The following is a 22,105-nucleotide window of genomic DNA, read 5'->3' as shown; positions in this document are numbered from 1 at the left end:
AGGTATATTCGGAACATTCCATCCTAAAACAGCAGAATACATAGTCTTTTCAAGTGCACATAGAACATTCTCCAGAACCAATCACCTGTTAATCCACAAAACAAGTCTCAACAAGTTAAAAAAGTTCAAAGTCAGACCATGCATTTTTTTCTGACCACAACACTATGAAACTACAAATCAACCACAAGAAAAAAGTCTAGAAAGAACACAAATACATAGAAGTTAAATAACAGACTACTAAATAATGAATGGGTCAAGCATGAAATCGAAAGGGAAATTTAAAAAATACATAGAGATGAATGATAATGAGAACACACAACAGTCCAAAATCCTTGGGATGCAGAAAAAAATTTTTTTTTTAAAAAAGATTTTATTTATTTGAGAGAGAGAGGGAGGGAGAGAGCATAAGCAGGAAGGAGGGGCAGAGGGAGAGGGAAAAGAGACTCCCCACTGAGCAAGAAGCCTGATGCAGGACCCGATCCCAGGACTCTGGGATCATGACCTGAGCCAAAGGCAGACTCCTAACTGACTCAGCCACCCAGGTGCTTCCAAAAGTGGTTTTAAGAGGGAAATTTATAGCAATGCAGGCCTACCTAAAAATCAAAAAACAAACAAACAAAACACTTAAATGAACAACCTAACTTTACACCTAAAGGAACTAAAAAATGAACAACAAAAACCAGTAGAAGAAAGGAAATAATATATAATAAATAATAAAGATTAGAGCAGAAATAAATGAAATAGAAACTAAAAAAAAACAATAGAACAGATCAATGAAACTAGGAGCTGGTTCTTTGAAAAGATCAATAAAAATGATAAACCTTTAGCTGAACTCACAAAAAACAAGAGAGGACTCACATAAAATCAGAAATGAAATAGCAGAAATAATAAATGACACTTTCTTGAAAAGTTAAAAACAGAATTACTATATGATCCAGTAGTCGCACTATTGGCTGTTTAACCAAAGAATACCAGAATACTGATTCAAAAGGATACACGCACCTCTATGTTTATTGCCGTGTTATTTACAATAGTCAAATTATGGAAGCAACCCAAGTGTCCATCAACAGATGAACGGATAAAGAAGAGGTGGTATATACATAGAATGGAATCTTATTCAGCCATAAAAAGAGTGAAATCTTGCCATTTGCAACAACACGTATGCATCTAGAGAGTATAATGCTAAGTAAAATAAGCCAGAGAATGACAAATACCATATGATTTCATTCAAAAGTGGAATTTAAGAAATAAAACAAATGAGCAAAGGGAATAAAAAGAGACAAACCAAAAATCAGACTCTTAACTATAGAGAACCAACTAATAGCTGAGGGGAGGGGAGTAGGGATTGGGTGAAATAGGTGAAGAAGATTAAGAGTACCCTTGTCTTGATGAGCACTGAGTAATATATGGAATTGTTCAATCACTATATTGTACACTAATATCATACTGTATGTTTACTCCACTGGAATTAAAATGATAAAAATAGCAAAAATAAACATATCAGTCAAGAAAAACAAGGAAATTCTAAAAGGTTTGTTCAATTTGCATTGACACTACATAATAGGGAACATATTTAAAATGTTAAAAGCTCTCCACTGACAAAAGAACCCAGGAAGTCCCTCTAAGAGAAACATAATTGAAATAATCTTGCTTTCTACAATCTTGCTTACATTTGTGCCATGCATTTTCTATGTCTCTTGTGTTCTAAGGAAACTTAAGCCAGCTGAGAGAGACATATAAAGAAGTGAAGCCAGCAGAGCCTTCCAAGATGGGGAAGACAAAAGAAAGCTGATGAAATGTATTTTCTAAGATCTGACTGTTGAGCAACTGTGGGGTTTCTCAATGCCCTCTTACTGTGTACTGAATATCCAGATTCATGCTCTAGTCTGGTGATTCAGGGTGCAGGAGTTACTTTTACTTTCAATTTCAGTTTTAACGCATTAGAAGGTAGAAATTTATAACTTGCTCAGTTTTTTCCAGCTTTTATAAAGGAAGGAATAGAAGGTGGAAGGAAGAAGAGAGCAACCAGTGAGCTGCTGAGAGCTAACTGTTCTTGGACCCCTGGTGCTGCAGAGAAGGCAAGTACATCTTCTTTTATTGGCAACACTGTCTTGAGCTCAAGATTTGATTTCTGATTTCAAGTGACAGTGAGGAATGGGCAGGAAGGGCAGGTTGCCTTTTGTCTGGCCCACCAGAGTCTGTGGCTGGCTTTAGTTTTGGGGAAGCTCAGCTTCTTCATTTGAAATGGGAGCTGCTGCAAAGTGATAGCCAAGCACACCAGGTCTCCCTGGGTGTGCTGTTTCTGGAACAATGTCAGCTCAGGGCAGCAGCAACTGGAGTGCAAAGAATTTCATGGGAGCCTCCCTGATTGACTCTTAGCAGGCTCTGTGACAGGCACTTAGAATTCACAGAATGAGACTGTGCCCCTCAAGGAGCTGATAGGCAATGATAATCTAAAGAGATAGTTTCTTTCTAGTATTTCTACTAGTCATACTTAAGAAAGCTTCAGATTGAGAGTTACAGAACTCTCCATGCAGGAATAAATTTAGTTCCCACACCGCTGATCTTTATTAGTTAAAAATATCTATTTTTGTCAAGTCCGTCTGTTTCTTTTTCCCTGCCCCTCTCTGGTGTTTGTTGGTTTATTTTTCATAGGAACATCAGAGTCACCTGTACCATTTGTTAAACGTATAGAATCTGGGTTTAACAATTTCACCCGGTGATTCTTTTTATTTATTTATTTATTTATTTATTTACGATAGTTACACACACACAGAGAGAGAGAGAGGCAGAGACATAGGCAGAGGGAGAAGCAGGCTCCATGCACCGGGAGCCCGATGTGGGATTCGATCCCGGGTCTCCAGGATCGGGCCCTGGGCCAAAGGCAGGCGCCAAACTGCTGCGCCACCCAGGGATCCCTCACCGGGTGATTCTTAATGTAGTTTAAATTTTGAAAACCAGTCCTGAATAGGATTGAATGGCTGCACTTTGTAAATTTGAAGTTAAAAGCTCTGTGGCTCATTCACAGCTAAGAAACCACCAGCTGTTTTCATAAAGTTGTTCAGTTGTTCCTGTTACGTCTCCTTCAGCTTCCTTTAATCTTACCTACAAAGAAGGGATTTACAGTTCCAGTCACTATAAGGTAGCTGTTTGAGGCTTCTTTTGCTTTGTTTTGTTGTTTGTTTTTATTGAAGTTCAATTTGCCAACATATAGTATAACACCCAGTGCTCAGAGGCTTCTGTTTTACCCTGGTGCTCTTTGCTCCCCACATTGAAGAATCAGACAAAAGGTGGTGGGACAGGAGCAGTGTATTTGAACTTGCTTACCATTCTGACCTGACAAAAAATTTACTTGTAGACCTTGTTTTTTAGCAATCTACAGTTTGCAGTGTTGAAATGCATAGCCCAGGGGCACCTGGGTGGCTCGGTGGTTGAGCATCTGCCTTTGGCTCAGGTTGTGATCCCAGGGTCCTGGGATTGAGTCCCACATCCAGCTCCCTGCAGGGAGCCTGCTTCTCCTTCTGCCTCTGTCTCTGCCTCTTTCTGTGTGTCTCTCATGAATAAATAAATAAAATCTTAAAGATGAAAAAAAAAAAGAAATCCACAGCCCAATGGACCAAATTGCTCAATGCAATTATTGCAGATTAGTGTCCGTTTATTCAACAAACATACACTGAAATCCTATTTTGTGTTGCATGCTATACTAAGGTAAAAGCTTACAGCATCTAATTTAATTATTGAAATATCCTCCACGTTGGACATTTAATTTTATTCACATTACCTGTATAATTATCTTTAAAAACTTAGGTTTAGCTAGGTGAGGCTCCTTGTTTAAGGCACCAAAAAGCAATAAATGATAGGGCTGATGTTAGATGCATTTTGAACATGTGACATAAAATTTGGAACTGAGTATTTGAGACATTTGAACGTAAGAGCATGTTTACATATTCTGATTATGAAAAATACATATAGACATTGTCAATGGAGGAAAGAAGGTAAAACTGAAAAAGAACAGAGGCCTTTATTTGGGGTCTCAGAATTGTAATTTGGGAGCACAGATTCCGAAGTGGCTAGTGTCCTGCTCGTTGTGGGAAACGCACAAGGTGTTGTTGTTGTTGTTGTTGTTTAAAAATTTATCCATTCATTTATTAGAGAGAGAGAGAGGCAGAGACACAGGCAGAGGGAGAACAGGCTCCATGCAGGGAGCCCGACTCGGGACTCAATCCCAAGGTTTCCAGGACCACACCCCAGGCGGAAGGCTTAGCTAAACCACTAAGCCACCAGGGCTGCCCTAGCACAAGGTTTTAATGAGAAAGAAGGAAAGGATAAGTACACGATTTAGATAAAGAAGAGGAGAAAAAACCCACTAATTTGGTGCTGACTAGTTGAGCCACTTCTGATTACCATCTTACTGATGATGTTATTGGTCCTATCAAATAAAATTGCCTCTGGTGTGCATTTAGTCTTCGTATGATCCAAATGCCAGTTGCTCTGTTGAAATTTTATGAGTAATTGCTTGAAAACTATTACCATTCTGGTCTAGTTAAGGAATTCTTTATTTGGAAAAGAAAATGGAACTTCAAAATGGAGTCTCTTTTGTCTAGAAATTTTATACAATCCCACAATATTACAGAAAACCATTTAAATTTAATGCAATAAAAAATATGCCAGGAGACCAAAACTGTATCTTTAATATTTAATTTTGTATAAGAGAATCCCATATACCATTCACCTAGATTTATCTACTGGTGATATTTTGCTAGGTTTGCTTTATCTCTCTAAATATATGTGTATGTCTCCTTATATAATATAAAATGATATTTGCATATTTATTTTTGTTCTCATCCATAAGAGTAATTTGCAGAAAACCTGACCCACCTCAGCTAAGTACTTCAGCCTATATCTCTTAAGATTCAGAGACATTTTCCTGCGTTCGCTGGTTGAAAGAGAGGCTACACCTCATTCCACTTACCACTCCTATTCCCAACACTTGTCAATCTGCAGACAAAAGATGAGTGCATGGGTCACACTAAAGCACTAGAGAACACATTTTGATATGTGATCATGACAAGAAAGCTGCCATAGGTTAACCTACTGATAAAGGAACTGACAGGATAATCAATGTCTTTGAGGAAGAATATTCTGTCCTATATGTGGTTGCAGTGGCATGAAACAGAAAGATAGATTGCCCAGTTGTTGTTTTTTAAAAACTTAAAAATTGTGATAAAAATTTTTTAACATAAAATTTACAATGTTAACCATTTAAAAAATATTCTATTTATTTGAGAGAGAGAGACAGAGAGAGAGAGAGAAAGAGAGAGAGCACAGAGGGAAAAGGAGAAGCAGACTCCCCACCGAGCAGAAAGCCTGATGTGGGGTTCCATTTCAGGACCCTGAGATCATGTCCTGAGCTGAAGGCAGACACTTAATCAACGGAGCCACCCAGGTGCCCCCCATTTTAACCATTTTTAAGAGTACAGTTCAGTGACACTAAATACATTCACACTGTTGTGCAACTATTACCACTATCCATCTCCAGATATTTTTTTATCATCCCAAAGGGGAACTCAGTACCCTTCAAACAATAACTCCTCATCCCCCCCCAACTTCAGCCCATGGTAAACACTATTCTACTTTGTATCTCTATGCATTTGACTATTTTAGGTACCTTTTATAAGTGAAATCATACAGTACTTGTCTTCCATGTCTGGCTTATTTCACTTAGAATAATGCCTTCAAGGTTCATCACTGTTGTAACTTGTATCAGAATTTCATTCTTCCTACAGCTGAAAAATATTCCATTGTATGTTTATGACACATTTTGTTTATTCATCCATCCCCCGATGGGCATTTTCACCTTTTGGCTACTGTGAATACTGCTGCTATGAACACTGATGTACAGATATCTGTTTGGGTTCCTGCTTTTAATACTTTTGATATTCCCTGATATGGAATTGCTGGATCAAATGGTCATTCCATGTTCAAATTTTGGGGGAACACACCATAGTGTTTTCCGCAGTGGTGGACTATTTTACATTCCTACCAGCAATGCACAAGGGTTCCGATTTCTCTACATCCTGGCCAGCACTCGTTGTTTGCTGTCTGTTTTTGTTTTCATTTTTTAAAATATAATAGCCATCCTAGAGGGTATAAAGTTGTACTCACTGTGGCTTTGATTTACATTCCCATAATTATTGGTGATGCTGAGCATCTTTTCATGTATCTATTGGCTATCTTTTTTGGAGAAATGGTTGTTTGTGTCCTTTGTCTGATTTTTGAACTGCATTGTTTTTATTATTGAGTTGTAGAAGTTCTTACAGATTCTAATATATATATTCATCCCTTATCAGATATGTGATATGCAATTTCTTCTCTCACTCTGTGTGTTGCCTTGTTACTCGGTTGAGTAACAAAAAATATTAATTATGAAGTCCTATTTGCCATTTTTTTTCATATTTTGATCATGCCTTTGGTGTCAGATCCAAAGAAATCACTGTCACGTTCAGTGTTGTGAGGTTTTCTCCTGTGTTTTCTAACAAGAGTGTTTATAGTTTTTCTCTTATGTTTAAGTCTTTGATATTTTGAGTTAAATTTTATATATGGTATTTAAGTAATGGTCCAATTTCATCCTTTTGTATGTGAATATCAAATTTCCCCAGCACCATTTTCTGTAAAGACTATGCTTTCCTCATTAAATGATCTTGATGTGCTTGTCAGGAATCATTTGACCATATATGGGAGGGTTTATTTCTGGTCTCTGTTCTATTCTACTGGTCTATACATATCTTTATGCCAGTACCATGCTGTGACTGAACTAATTTTCTTTACATATCATTTTCCTGATGTACTTTATTGAGTTCTTTGTGTTTTCCTCTAGCTTTTTTAGTACACTTAAGAAAATTACTTTAGTCTTTGCTTAGAACATGCAACGCTTGTGTTTCTTCAGTTATGTTTTCTGCCACATTTGTTTACTTCCTTTGAATGGGCCATATTTTCCTGTTCCTCTGTATGCTTTGTGTTTTTTGTTGTTTCTGCTGAAAATAGGTCATATATAGAAACAGCCACCTTTTCCATTTTTTTGGAAATACTGGTTCTATGCCAAGGATGTCTTTTGTTAATTAGTTGGGTCTTAGTCTTGATCCTTAGGATTAAGCTAAGGAGAAATCTTAAAGTTGTTTCAGATCTTTTCTGAGCATGCATTTTCCCTGAGCTTGTACATGGCTTTTTCAGTTTTCCCATATACATGTTGCTTTTAAATGTCTTAATTTCCCTCAGAATCTCTCTTTGGAGACTTCAATGGTCTCTTGTTTGTCCCCACCTTGAAAAGGGAAAAAATTCTGTTTCTCCTCTCAACACCCTGTTCTCAACACTTTACTTCTGGTCACCTCAGGTATGGGCAATTTGTCACAGTAAGCAATCCTGACAGGAACAGTCTGAAGTTAGTGTGTGCCCCACAGGTTAAGGGCTCGGTCCCACAAGACTGGCACCACTTCACGTCCAGAGTGCCACCCATACTTCTGACTTGCTATGTTTGTCATCTCTATCCCAGTCAGTAATTTGCTAGAATCACTTACAGAACCCAGGAAAAATACTCTAGATTACTCACTGGATTGCAAAAACTCACTAGATTACTGGTTTATAGAAAGAAAGAAAGAAAGAAAGAAAGAAAGAAAGAAAAGAAAGAAAAGAAGGAAAAGAAAGAAAGAAAGAAAAGAAAGAAAAGGAAAAGAAAGAAAGAAAGAAAAGAAAGAAGAAAGAAAGAAAGAAAGAAAGAAAGAAAGAAAGAAAGAAAGAAAGAAAGAAAAAAGATAGACCCCGAATAGTAAGATAAAAGAGTTGTGTAGGGCTAAGTATCAAGTATCTAAGGTCTGAGTCACAGGGCTTGGTATATTATAGGTTCAGTGCGTAGTAAAATTCCTTGAATTTTATTATCACTATTGAAGCAAAACCTGGAGAATAATAATAAAGTATCAAGAAAAGCATGTGGTGGGATACCTGGGTGGCTCAGTGGCTGAGGGTCTGCCTTTGGCTCAGGGCATGATCCTGGGGTCCGGGATCGAGTCCCACATCAGGCTCCTTGTGGGGAGCCTACTTCTCCCTCTGCCTATGTCTTTGCCTCTCTCTGTGGGTCTCTCATGAATAAATAAAATCTTTTAAAAAGAAAAGAAAAGCAGGTAGAGCTTCCATACTCTTCCTGGGCACACCACCCTCTGAGCACCTGCACATGTTTGTCAACCTGGAAGCTCTTTAAACTCCCTCAGTTAAGGTTCTTAATGGAGTTTTCATTAAAAAGGCATTATTGAATAAATCATTGGGCATTCAGCCCTTCTCCCCTTCCCAGAGGTTGGGAGATGAGGTTGAAAGTTCCAACTCTCTAATCACAGGGTTGGTTCCCTTGGCAATCAGCCTTCATTCTGTGGTTATCCAGGGTATCTTATAATCACCTCAGTCACATAAACATAAGTGTGGTTGAAAGGTGCTTGTTATGTATCACAAAAGACACTTCTTTCACCGTCTTCACTCTGGAACTATTTTGGGAACCAAGGACAAAAGAACAAATAGTATAACAGAAGATACTTCCATTACTTTCATCACTTGGAAGCTGTGTGTCAGGAGCAGGGACAAAGACCAAATACATGCTTCTTATTATAAATCACGATATGACGTGCTCATACTATTTTGCCAGAGGGGTCTGCAGGTCAGACTCCCTGCAGCTTTCCCTGGCAATGCTCATTGCTTCTCCCTGTTCAAGATCCAAATTAGATGAAACAAAGACCAGTCCTTCAGGCAGCTCAGAACACAGAACATTATGAACACCAACTGCTCTGCTCCATTCAGTCTAAAGGAGGGAAGTGGGAACTGAACTATTGCCTAAGATGGCCTGGGTTTTTTCTTGTTGTTGTTGTTGCTTCTTGCTTTTTGTTTTTATTTATTTGAGAGAGAGAGAGAGAGAGAGAGAGAACCAGCAGGGGGTGAGTGGTGGGGGCGGTGAGAGGGAGAAGCAGACTCCCCACTGAGCAGGGAGCCTGATGCAGGGCTCGATCCTAGAACCCTGTAATCATGACCTGAGTTGAAGGCAAGACACTTAACTGACTGAGCCACCCAGGTGCCCCTAAGATAGTCTGTTTTGTCTTCACTGGTAATCTTAATACATTCCCAGCCCCTGCCCCTGCCCCTGTCTGAGATCCATGTGAGATGAGACAGAGACCTGAAGAGGTATCCCTCAGACGCTGTGAACAGGGTCTGCTCTGTTCCCTCTGGGTCAAGAGAGAAAACTGGGAACTAGGTTGCCACCTCCAACAGACCAAAACTATACCACACTGGGAAATATGTGGAAAAGGACAAGCAAAAATACCATAGAATTTTCTACCATTTTTAATATGGCTTTTTCTTGATTGTGTGTTTGCTAGGTTGCTTTAGACATTTGACTGTTTTTACAGAACTACTGTGAGATTATTCTAGCCAATATTTTGGTTATTTTTGAAATCTCTGAAGAAATAAGAGCTTAGAGCTTCCTAGCTTGCCATTTTGCTCAGCTGTCTAGGTTTAATCCTGACTCCATGTCTTACTCAGATTTTGTGAGACTCATTTATCTTATTTGCAATGTGGGTACAATAATTTCTAACTTGTAGGTTCTCATTAAGTGTGAGGCTGGGTATGTAAAGCATGTGTCACAGGGCTTGGTATGTTGTAGGCCCTCCGTGTGTAGTAACAATTGCTTGAATTTTATTATCACTATTGAAGCAAAACTTGGGAGAATAATAATAACCTATGTTTCATCACTAATATCATCAGAGATTTAGGGAAATAACAGAGGAAGCCCTCTGCAGTCTGCTAATTCTAGGTTACACTTTGTCCCATAGAAAGCACAGAAGTTTCCCATAGTCCTAATTTTTTAAAAAATAAATTCATTTTTTATTGGTGTTCAATTTGTCAACATACAGAATAACACCCAGTGCTCATCCCGTCAAGTGCCCACCTCAGTGCCCGCCACCCAGTCACCCCCACCCCTTGCCCACCTCCCCTTCTACCACCCCTAGTTCGTTTCCCAGAGTTAGGAGTCTTTCATGTTCTGTCTCCCTTTCTGATATTTTCCACTTATTTTTTCTCCTTTCCCTTTATTCCCTTTCACTATTTTTTATATTCCCCAAATGAATGAGACCATATAATGTTTGTCCTTCTCCAATTACCTAGTCCTAAATTGATGGATGCTTTGGATAACTCTAAGTCAGAGAATGACTTTGTAATCTTATTTCTACAAGGAGCTTTCCTAGGTTGGCAGGTTGGCATGGCATCTGGACCCAATATGACGGCCCCCATTTGTCTGGTGGAAAACTACAATATGCAGCTGTCAGTGAACCCAACAGCTATACAGATTCTTGAAAAGATTTCTCAACCAGTAGTGGTGGTGGCTATTGTAGGACTGTATCGTACAGGCAAATCCTATTTGATGAATCGTCTTGGAGGACAGAACCGAGGTAAGTGTTGTATTCAGTCTGGGGCCAACCAGTTACCACTAGCTTTATCTCAGATCTTTATTTTTCTTCCCTGGTCACATGAAAGGAGAACCAAACACCTCTCAAAAAAAAATTAACCTTCCAATTCTAATTCTCAGTACTAAACTACTCTTATTTTAATATGTTATCATACTATTTTACTATTGTTAAGGAAAATCTCTCCTACTAATTCTCAGGATCCTACCTTCTTTAACCTGATCAAGTACTGGGCTCTTATAAATGTATCTCCCTCCTCTCTCAAAACACATTTGCTTTTTTATGGGATATCCTCATCAACATATAAAGATTTTTGAAAGTCTACTGAGGAGGGATAGAAGCAGAAAAATATTCACCTTCAGCCCAGAATATTCACCTAACATAGCCTTCATAGTTTCTTTTCTTTTTTTTTTTTTTAGCCTTCATAGTTTCTATAAAGATCAAATATGTGCTGGCTGCTATATTCTTAAAGGGTCTCCTCACTGCCTGTGTATTTCACCAATAGTTAATATCGAGCTGAATGGGAAGCACCAGAGAAATCTTGTGAAAGTAGTTTTATGAGTAGAAATTTAAAGAAACATTTATGACCTAATATTCCCTGCATGTCCCCTCCCCTTTGAGCCTTAAGCATATAACCACCAGCTTCATACAGCAAAAGTGCTGCTGTCAATGGGTTTTGTCCCTGTGCTACTTTAATAAACTTACTAAGTTGCATTGTGAAATATCTCAAGAATTCTTCCTTGACAGTTGTGCTAAAGCACCTCAGAACATCTATCATCTTAAAAATCTTTCCTGAACTTCACATACCATTGTAGCTAAAAAGTCTCCTTTCTTATTATTTTTTTTTTTATTGCTTTGACAAAAAATGTGATCTCAATTTCCTTTTTCCACGTTTTCTTTTCCCATGTCTCTCTTTACCCCATTGTTCTCCGGCTTTGTGCCTCACCATTCTTTCAAAATGTCATGGTTTTCAATAATCTCCATATTTTTTCTGATTCATGAATGTCTCTTTGCCTTTATCTTGAACACTTACCTGGCATAATTGATTTCCTCCTTAAAACAGATGACATAGAAAGTAGGACACATTTGAGGAAATTGAGAAAGAACCATCTTGTATGCTGGGGTACTTACATTCCAGAAAGTTTGACTTTGTAACCCTTTGGCTGCTTTGATGCTCTCCTGTCACTATATGTTGCCTTCATCCCTCCCCTTGCAGGTTTCCCTCTGGGATCTACAGTGCAGTCTAAAACCAAGGGCATCTGGATGTGGTGTGTGCCTCACCCCACCAAGCCAAACCACACCCTGGTCCTTCTGGATACTGAGGGCCTGGGTGATGTGGAAAAGGTAAGTTAAACAGTCACAGATAAGTTCTCTTTATTCTGGATTTGTTCCTTACATCTTCATGATATTTTGTAATTTAACTGCTGTGATCTATTTGCAAAATCTAGAAATTCAGCTATAGTAATGAAGCCTGCTGGTTTGTTTGACTCTCACTTTTAGATAAGAGATGGTATATTAGATAAAATATTTTATTTCTTGATGGTGAGTGAATTATTTGATTAATTTTTTAAAAAATTATTTATTTATTTGAGAAAGAGAGAGTACAAGACCACAAGTGGGGGGAGGGGCAGAGGAAGAGGGAGAGAGAGAATCTCAAGTAGACTCACTTCTGAGTGCAGAGCATAATGCAGGGCTTGTTCTCATGACCTTGAGATCACAATCTGAGCCCAAACCAAGAGTTAGACACTCAAATGACTGCTCCACCCAGGCACCTGCAAACATGGGCTTTTATAGAACGAGCACATTCAGAGGTATCTCAAAGCCTTCCAGAATGCCCTTTGGATAGTTGATGAACTTCACCAAAGGAAATGTAAACCCAACTCTTAACTCCAAAGCTCAAATACACAGTTCATCTGGAAGATAAATCAGAAGTATTTCCTCTCCTGGGATGGAGTTGATGTTTCTCCTCTTTCCTACCAACACACCCTTATTCTGAATAGTATGCAGTGCAAACTACAGTGTGCTGCCCAAATCACCTTATACACTTGAAGGACAAATTTTCCCACCTAGTGGGAGTGCTGATGGAAGACAGCCCTCAAGTGCCACTTCTTTTAATTGGTTCTTTTAATTAGAAAGGCTTCCAGAGCAGCCTTTCAGTGATTTATCAGCACCCTTGTCCCAACTCAGGCTAAGTCAAGAGAACCATCCCAGCCACAGAGCTCCCATGGACCTAACAGAAGTTAGTGTTTGCACTGCAGTGCAACTTCTTCCTATTTCCCAACTTGCTTTTTTCCCATAGTTTCTTAAATCTGACTGCATCTGTGTGGTCTTCTCAACTGGACTGAAGATACTCTGAGGGCAGGACCTTTACTGAAATCACAATCACGAAAAATGTCTTTGTAATTGTCAAAGCTGAAATCTATCTATGTCTGTCTTCAAACTTATTTCTTTGCATGGCAAGTATATTCACTGAAATAATAAATGAAAGGCTGAGAGAAGTGTCTGAATGAATTTCTAAATGCCTAAAATTCTTGCTCTAATGTGCTTTCTAGGGTGACCTTAAGAATGACTCATGGATCTTTGCCCTGGCTGTGCTTCTGTGCAGCACCTTTGTCTACAACAGCTTGGGTACCATCAACCACCAGGCACTGGAGCAGCTTCAGTATCCTCCCAGGGACCAAATCACCATGTTTCATTGAATTTATGGGAATAGATGTCAAGTTAGTTTCCCCTTCCCTGTCACTTAGCTGCCTTTGGTGGAGGAGAGGAGACCCAGGGCAAAAGAAAGTGTTCATAATAATTTTTTGTTAGAGAAATGTGGGGATTGTGGGTAGGAGCTTCGTTTTCCTTAACTGAGCCCTAGTTATGTGACAGAGCTCACAGAACTAATCAGGGCAAAGTCCTCCCCCAAAAGGGATGAAATTGAGGACTCTGCAGAATTTGTGAGTTTCTTTCCAGACTTTATCTGGGCTGTACGGGATTTCACACTGGAGCTGAGGTTAAATGATCATCCTATCACAGAAGATGAGTATCTGGAGAATGCTTTGAAGCTGATTTCAGGTATCAGAGTATGGCCTGGGCAGTGGATGATCCAACAGCGGGTGGAAGCTACTAAACACAGTCCATTATCCTTGGGATTGCATTTATATTCGAGACTAGATTGAAGTCTGTAGAAATGATGACATGAAGGTGGGTTGAAAAGCTCTAGGGACTGGAGTTTAAGTTCACTTAAGAAATGCAGAGCCTAGGGGGTGCCTGGGTGGCTCAGCGGTTGAGCATCTGCCTCCAGCTCAGGGAGTGATCCCGGAACTCCGGGATCAAGTCCCACATAGATCAAGTCCCACATTGGGCTCTCTACGGGAGCCTGCTTCTCCCTCTGCCTGTGTCTCTGCCTTCTCTCTATGTCTCTCATGAATAAATAAATAAAATCTTAAAAAAAAATGCAGAGCCTAGGCTAGGGTAAAATTATTCAAAACCAATTTGTTTTTTAAACATAGGCTAATTTAGCTACCGGGTTACAATTGTGTGCTTAAACTTTCCAAAGACCAGACACATGTTCCTTATTTTGGCTTCTGTTTTTCTGTGTTGAAGAAAACACCTGACCAGATACTTGTAAGGCATGAAATTACAAGGAAAATCAATATATTACTATATATATATATACACACAATATATTTTAATAAATTTATTTTGCACATATATTAATTTTCTCAAAGAAGGATATAATTTCCTTATGCCTGACATAAGGAATATGTCCTTATATATTATGGGTATATATATATATATATATATATATATATCACATACATGTTATATATATATAACATACAAATGACTGTGTACTTTAAATAAACCTGAATTTATGCTTTTTTAATATTTATGATAATTATCAGAACATTCATTTTATTTTCTATACCATAGTTTTCTCTCAATTCCCCCATATTTATCCTTACTATAATTTTGAAATAACAAATTATTTTAATTTATATTACATTTCTAATGTACATTTCAAATGGTGTATATCTCATTAAACCTTGAGAAAAAGATCAATTCTGATTTATTCATTCTTGCTTTCATTTTTTTTAAAGATTTTTTTTTTTTTTTAATTTGAAAGAGAGAGAGAACACAAGCAGCAAGGAGGCATAGAGGGAGAAGCAGACTCTCTGCTGAGCAGGGAGCCCGATGCGGGGCTTGATCCCAGGACCCTGGGATCATGACCTGAGCTAAAAGCAGATGCCTAAGTGACTGAGCCAGCCAGGAGCCTGCTTTCATTTTTCTACTTATACATTTAGTGAGAAACTAGCAGAAGATCAGTGCTGTTAAATCAAGGACAGTCCTTTACCTCCAGAGCTGTAGAGTAGTGGTGACATCCTAAAATTACATTTTAGTTACATTTACTTTTCTGAGGTTTTTGCGAAGTAAAATAGCTAACATTGTACAAGTTATTTTTGGCATCATGCAGTTTTCCTTAAGTGACCAGAGTTATATGCTTAGTACTGTTGTTCCTAATATGACTCCATTATCTCTTGACCGTGGCGCTCCTTGGTCCCATAGCTCACTTTCTACATGAGACCAAAAAGTTCCATTTGACCTTTCATTCTTTTAGCCACTCATTTAGCAAACATCTAATGGACAGCTATACCACCATTTTCAGGTCTGGAGTTACTAGCCATAGGATCTTTTACCTGAATCACATGTCTCCCCAAATTTCTCTCCAGAGTGCTACCATTGGCATGAGTTTGCTTCATAAGGAGTATTGAATGTTTATGTTAAAGGTGTTATAAGCATAGAAGACAGGAAAGAATACAAATCTCTGTCATAAAAACCTTTAGCTTCCTTGCTTCAATACTATTCCTACAGTAATCTGTTGTTCTTATCCCTCAGGCAAAAATTCCAGAATCCAAGCATCCAATAAACCGAGAGAGTGCATCAGGCATTTCTTTCCAAAACGGAAGTGTTTTGTCTTTGACCGACCAACAAATGACACAAAACTTCTAGCCAATATTGAGAATATACCTGAAAATGAACTGGATCCCAATTTCCGGACACAATCAAACAATTTTTGTTCTTACATCTTCACCCACGCAAGGATCAAGACTCTCAGAGAGGGACTTATGGTCACTGGGAATCGTGAGTCTCCTTTTCCCATTTTGGTGGGGCCTAATATATGTCAAGTATATTATATAATGTATTTTTCAGCATTTTTGCTTTATTCTATATGGAATTCTATGTATATACGCATTCATACTCCACGAAGAGATGTATATATTTTATAATTATCTCACTTTGGGGGGGTTTATAAATCCCCCTCCAAAACCATACACTTTGTCACTGATATCTGTGGCATCTACTTATCTGAAAAAGATCCTCTACTGATAAAAAAAAAAATCACTAACTGGGTATACAAACAGAATATACTGCCGTTTTTTTCCCCCCCAAGCAAAGTCCTATCTGATAAGTGTTATTTGCAAAACAAATAGATAAAAAAAATAAAAATAAAGAAAACCATTTTGGGAGTTTAGAGCAGTCCAAAAATAAATACTAGCCCATGAATCAGTTAAAATCCATTGGGAGCTTCAAAAATGAGAACAGATATAATCTGATTTATCTTGCTTCATCTGTCTACCTATATAATCTATTTTGCTTTTAATTTTTTTTAATGGGAAATTATCTTTTCCAGATAACCTTTAATATATTAGATAAAGGTACATTTAAAATTTTTTCAGCCATCTGTCCTGGAGAACCATAAAAATTAAGAGTCAATAGGAAAACAAATGTGAAGATAGAGGAGGCAGGGTGGTGTGTGGTGTGTGGTGGGGGGTGGGGTAGAGGAGTGTGGGTAGGGGGACGGGTGTGTATGTGTGTGCATGTGACTTCAGAAATGTAGTCTCAGAATCTGGTATCCTATGGATAAATTTGGTATTTGTCCCTTTAATATCCTGGCTCATTTAGGGCTGAGGACTCTGGTGGTGACCTATGTGGATACCATCAATACTGGAGCAGTTCCTTGTTTGGAGAATGCAGTGACAACTCTAGCCCAGCTTGAGAATTCTGAGGCTGTGCAGAAAGCAGCCAGCCACTATAGTGAGCAGATGGCCCAGCGACTGAAGCTCCCCACAGACACGCTCCAGGAGCTGCTGGGTGTGCATGCAGACTGTGAGAGGGAAGCCATTGCAGTGTTCATGGAGCATTCGTTCAAAGATGAAAATCAGACATTCCAGAAGACTCTTGTGGTAATTTGTCTTAGAGTTTACTCTTCAAGACCCTTTGCTTTAAAGAATGAAGCCTAGAAGTAGCTTTATTGATCCCATGGCTCATCTCTTACTCAAGGATAAAGAAATCTGGATTCTCATGAGAAAAAGAGATTCAAAGGACTACATTTCCATCTTTTTTTCTCCCCCTCCCAAACCTGAGGCACTTTACCTAGAAATCTCTCTGATCTCTGAAGCAAAATCAATATAGATATCCTCTTGATGTTTTAATACTTCTATGAATTCTAAGCCTGCCCAGAACACCCCCAAATCATTTCTGACTATGGATGCTTTTTGGGAACACATTCCCACTGTCAAGTGGGAATCAAAGAAAATAAAATTTTCATTGTCAAGAAAATCAAATTTTCTCTTATCAGACCCTCATTCTAGGCCATTTTTAACTTACATTGCTCTTTGTTGTATCACTGTATCATTGAAGATAAAATCACTGAATGCTACAGTTGCATTCAGTGAACCATAGGTAATACAGCTCCAACATTTCAGGAGAACCAGGGAAGTTAAGAAACTTTCCTGTAGTCTTGCAGAGTATTCAAGGTTATGAGTAAATCAAGTCTTGTGATGCCTGTTTTATTCCATGTCCTTCTCCAACAGAATGCTTTTCTCATGAGGACCACAGTTAGACCAATCCTTCTACCAGATTATTTATTTATGATAGTCACACACACACACACACACACACACACACACACACACAGGCAGAGACACAGGCAGAGGGAGAAGCAGGCTCCATGCACCGGGAGCCCGACGTGGGACTCGATCCCGGGTCTCGAGGATTGCGCCCTGGGCCAAAGGCAGGCGCTAAACCGCTGCGCCACCCAGGGATCCCTACCAGATTCTTTTGAATCTTATTCTTTCTGTTCCTTTCTTGTGGTGATATCCCAATAAATATATTTTTCCCTTGTAGGAACTAATAAAGGATAAGAAGGAGCATTTCTTGCAGCAGAATGAAGAGGCATCAGTTAAATACTGCCAGTCTATCCTCGATCAGATTTCAAAGCCCCTAATGGAAAGTATTTCAGCAGGAACTTTCTCTGCTCCTGGAGGACACAAACTCTACAGACAAGCAAAGGAAAGTATTGAATGGGACTATTCACAAGTACCCAGGAAAGGAGTGAAGGTGAGTAACAGGGGAGCATGGGGAGCCTACAGAATAGCATCAAAGGGGTCTTCAGATAATCTGAGAGCAATGCACCAGTTGTGGATGATAAGACGCACACACATGGGGATATCATGACAGCTTTAGCTTTTAAGATCCACTATTTGCTATTTACTCCTGAGGAGAGTGAAAATGCCTATTCCCAAAAAGAGTATGGATTTCTGAAATCCACAAGAGACAGAAGAGAAACTACTCATTTCATCCAACAACACAACATTGAATATACCTAGTGCTGACAACTTACAAGTTAAATAAGAAGCCTTGTACTTAAGTATGATCAAAAGTAAGAGATGAAGTCAGATACACAGATAATTATATACAAAGCTATAGCACATATGAACCTGTGAATATGGGCTCCATATGATGCAGTATTATGCAACCATTAAAAGGATGAGATCATGCCATATAAGACAACACAGATGGACCTAAAGGATATTATACTAAGTGAAATAAGTCAGACTGAGAAAGACAAATACCATATCACTTCACTCATAAGTGAAATCTTAAAAAAACACCCACAAGTGAATAAGCAAAAAGCAGAATCAAACCTAGATATACAGAGCAAATTGATGGTTGCCAGAGAAGAGGGGCTGGGGGCTGGGCAAAATAAATGAAGGGGAGTGGGAGATACAGGCTTCCAGTTATGGAGTAAGTCATGAGAATGAAAGGCACAGCATGAGGAATACAATCAACAATACTGTGATAGTGATGTAAGGAGATGGTAGCTACACTTGTGGTGAATAGAGCATAAAGTATAAACTTAAAGAATCACTATGTTGTATGCCCCCAACGTAATATAACATTGTGCATCAATATACTCAAATTTAAAAAGTATAATAATAAAGAAATAAATAAAAGAAAATGGGCTACATAGATTATGGTAACAGACATAATAATAATTAAATAATAATGCAACTAATATATATTAGACTGCCATTTCCTATAGGCATGATGTAAAGCTGTTTTCCTAGACTCTTAAGCTTAATCCTTCAAACAACATTAAGAAATGTCTCTATTTATTGTCAACATTATATAGATCTGAACTGAGAGGCACAGATAGGTTAAAATAACTTGCCTAAAGTTAAAGAGAGCAAATAACAGAGAAGAACAATAGCACAAATTAGGGGCAACATTTCCCATGGAGAAGATTGTGGATTTATAGAACTGAACATAGTTCTGACTGGCTAGAACCTTGGGTGGGTAGAAGGAAGCAGCACTGAGGGGAGAGCCTGGAGGGGTAGACAGGAAGCAGGAGATATGGAGACCCTCTAGTCACACTAAAGAGCTTGGATACCTTGTAGGGAGCCACTGTAGAATTTTAAGCATGAAGCAAAACTTACATGGATATACTTGTTTTTGTAGCACTAACCTTCATAGTGGAAATCTAAGTTGTTTGCTCTTTCTTGATTCCTCAGGCAAATGAGGTCCTCCAGGGCTTTCTGCTGTCACAGGCTTCAATAGAGGAATCTATCTGGCAGGCAGATAAAGCCCTCTCTGATGGGGAGAAGGCCATAGCAGGTATGGGGCTAGGTGTGGCTCACAATGGGTTGGGTCGGTCCCTCTGTCAGGTGTGAGGGCAAAACCTTCCTGAGACAAGGAGCATCATTGTCTCCTTCTGTGGAACAACTGTACTAAATTGGAAAAACAACAAGAGGAGTTGTGATTGTATGTCAGCCAGACAGGCCTTTCCCATAATATTCTGAAATGTGCTCCCAATGGTGTGAACACAAGGAATTTAGAGATTTTCCACATTCCCTTCCAATTTGGTTTTGTCTCTGAGCTCTGGAGGGTTGGGATCAATTCTCATTTAATTTTCTTCCCTCTGAACTTTTCCTTGGGGCAGCTGAGCGGGCCTGTAAGGAGGCAGCTGAGAGGGAACAAAACCTGCTAAAACAGAAACTACTAGAACAGGAACAGCAGATAGAGGCACAACAGAGGAGTCTCCAGGAAAACATAGCTCAACTGGAAAAGAAGCTGGAGAGGGAGAGAGAAAACATAATAAAAGAACAGAATATGATGTTGGAGCATAAGCTGAAGGTAAGTTTGGCCATGACCTTGGTAGTGCTTGATGGTCCTTCTCCTGATACCTCAGGAAAGGATGGGTGACGGTTACAGTGAGCTCATAGAAGGAAGCACCATTGTACGTGCCTGTAATTTATTAAAACCCTGAATCTTTTGAATAATAATTCTAATTCTCCTCCTCCTTCTTTTTCTTCTTCCTCTTCCCTTCTCCTTCCTCTCCTTTTCCTCTTCCTTTTCTTGCCCCTCCCTGCCCCTTTTCTAAAGAAGCCTTTGAATTCCACTCTATATGTAGACTCTAGAGTGTTCAGGATGAGTATGGCACCTCTAAGCCCTTGGAGAATATAAATACCATTTGAGTTGCTATTTTGGGGATTTTATTTTATTTTTTAAAAAATATTTCATTTATTCATTATAGACATAGAGAAAGAGAGGGGCAGAGACACAGGCAGAGGGAGAAGCAGGCTCCATGCAGGGAGCCCAACGTGGGACTCGATCCCAGGTTTCCAGGTCTCCAGGATCACACCCTGGGCTGAAGGTGGTGCTAAACTGCTGGGCCACCAGGGCTGCCCTTAGTAAGGCTTTAAACTATGCTTCCTTCAGTGTTTAGGTCCAAGCCAAGTGATATGCCTCACTGCAAAATTCTCCTTTCTAGATGGAGTAAGAAAGAACAATTTTAAGAGTAAAACAAAGACAGCTTGACCAAGTTTTTATATATGAAGTACAATTCTTGAAAACAATGATAATTTAAAAAGTTTTATTTCTCACTTTTTCTTTAGGTCCAACGAGATCTGCTCAATGAAGGATTTAGAAAGAAATCTGAAGAGATGAATGAGGAAATAAGGCAGTTGAAATATAGGATTGAAACTACTGAAAATAGTCCCTCATTTTTACAAGTCTTGGAGAGATTTGGTAGTGAGATTGTTTCAATATTTACTTCTCCTGGTAGAATTATTGGTACTATTATAAAAGGTGTGAGCTCACTATTTAAAAAGAATTAACTCTTCTTTTAAAGAAATTTAAAAATGTAGATATATATACTCTGGCCTATTTTTGGCGTGTATGCTTTTCACTTTTATTCAACAAAGTTTTAAATATAAAAAGTGTCTACAAAAGGATATCAATGCTTGGCCCACATTAGATAGAATAAATGTATGTACACTTTGATATAGCATGTTGTTAAGGAAACATACATGTGCAAAATTGTAAATATATATAAAATCCACTGAGGTATCACTTTAAATGACAAAAGATTGCTTAATTATATTACTTAAATATCTAGCTATATAAATTGGTAATATAAATTAAACATGTGCCTACACTGGAATACTATGTAGCCAGGAAATAAACTGACAGTGGAGCTCTATTTGTACAAACACAGAAAAATCTTGAGTAAAGAAATAAAGTATAAAGCAGTATGTAAAATGTGTTCACTGTAAATGAATTATTATGTGTGATCATACCTATGTACACTAGGATATCTCTGGAAAATTTGTTAGAAACTAGTATCATTGGTTCCTCCTGAGAACTGAATAGCATCAGGGATGGAAGGAACACAGGCCTTCATCATATACTCTTATCTTTTGACTTTCATAAAGAAATCTTGAATTGCCATTTTATAAATAAATAACAGAAAATATAGAGTATAATACTAATATATAATGATATTCATAAAAGGAATGTGAAATTGGCTATGTGATGATAAAATCACTATTTCTAGAAACGACATCAGCGTGCTAAATTAGGGGTCTAAGACTAAGATCAGAGTACTAGGGATGCATAACATTTACATCTTAATCTTGTTCTCATTTTGGCCTTGTTTGTTTTTTAAAATTTTATTTATTCATGAGAGACACACAGAGAGAGCCAGAGATGTAGGCAGAGGGAGAAGCAGGCTCTGTGCAAGGAGCTTGATGTGGGACTTGATCCCGGGGTCCTGGGATCCAAACCGAGCCAAAGGTAGATGCTCAACCATTGAGCCACCCAGGTGCCCCTGGCTTTGGTTTTTAATATCTTACATTTACTTCAAAATTAAGGTATAAACTTTCATGTTACCCTTTTAAATCTCTGCTAGAGTAGCTTCTACTTCCTATATTTGAATTACACCTTCCTTTCAAGGTGTTAGAAGCAGATTACCAAACATTAAGAATATGCACTGGTGAGAG

At 38.6% G+C, this 22,105-nt stretch overlaps 1 protein-coding gene across 1 annotated transcript; it reads left to right on the top strand.

The window, feature by feature from the left end:
• Positions 1–1,908: 1,908 nt before the first annotated feature.
• LOC144318412 (guanylate-binding protein 6-like) lies at positions 1,909–21,365 on the top strand. Its single transcript, XM_077905336.1, has 11 exons — positions 1,909–2,078; positions 10,263–10,478; positions 11,710–11,837; positions 13,046–13,155; positions 13,357–13,553; positions 15,378–15,623; positions 16,446–16,726; positions 17,670–17,882; positions 19,337–19,439; positions 19,765–19,958; positions 20,720–21,365. The coding sequence occupies exons 2-11, from the start codon at positions 10,289–10,291 to the stop codon at positions 20,939–20,941; spliced, it is 1,884 nt and encodes a 627-aa protein (XP_077761462.1). The 5' UTR covers positions 1,909–2,078; positions 10,263–10,288; the 3' UTR covers positions 20,942–21,365.
• Positions 21,366–22,105: the final 740 nt, after the last annotated feature.

Source organism: Canis aureus, chromosome 8 (assembly GCF_053574225.1).
Source record: "Canis aureus isolate CA01 chromosome 8, VMU_Caureus_v.1.0, whole genome shotgun sequence".
In the NCBI taxonomy this organism is placed as follows: Eukaryota; Metazoa; Chordata; class Mammalia; order Carnivora; family Canidae; genus Canis; species Canis aureus.
This window is presented reverse-complemented; position numbering and strand designations above follow the sequence as displayed.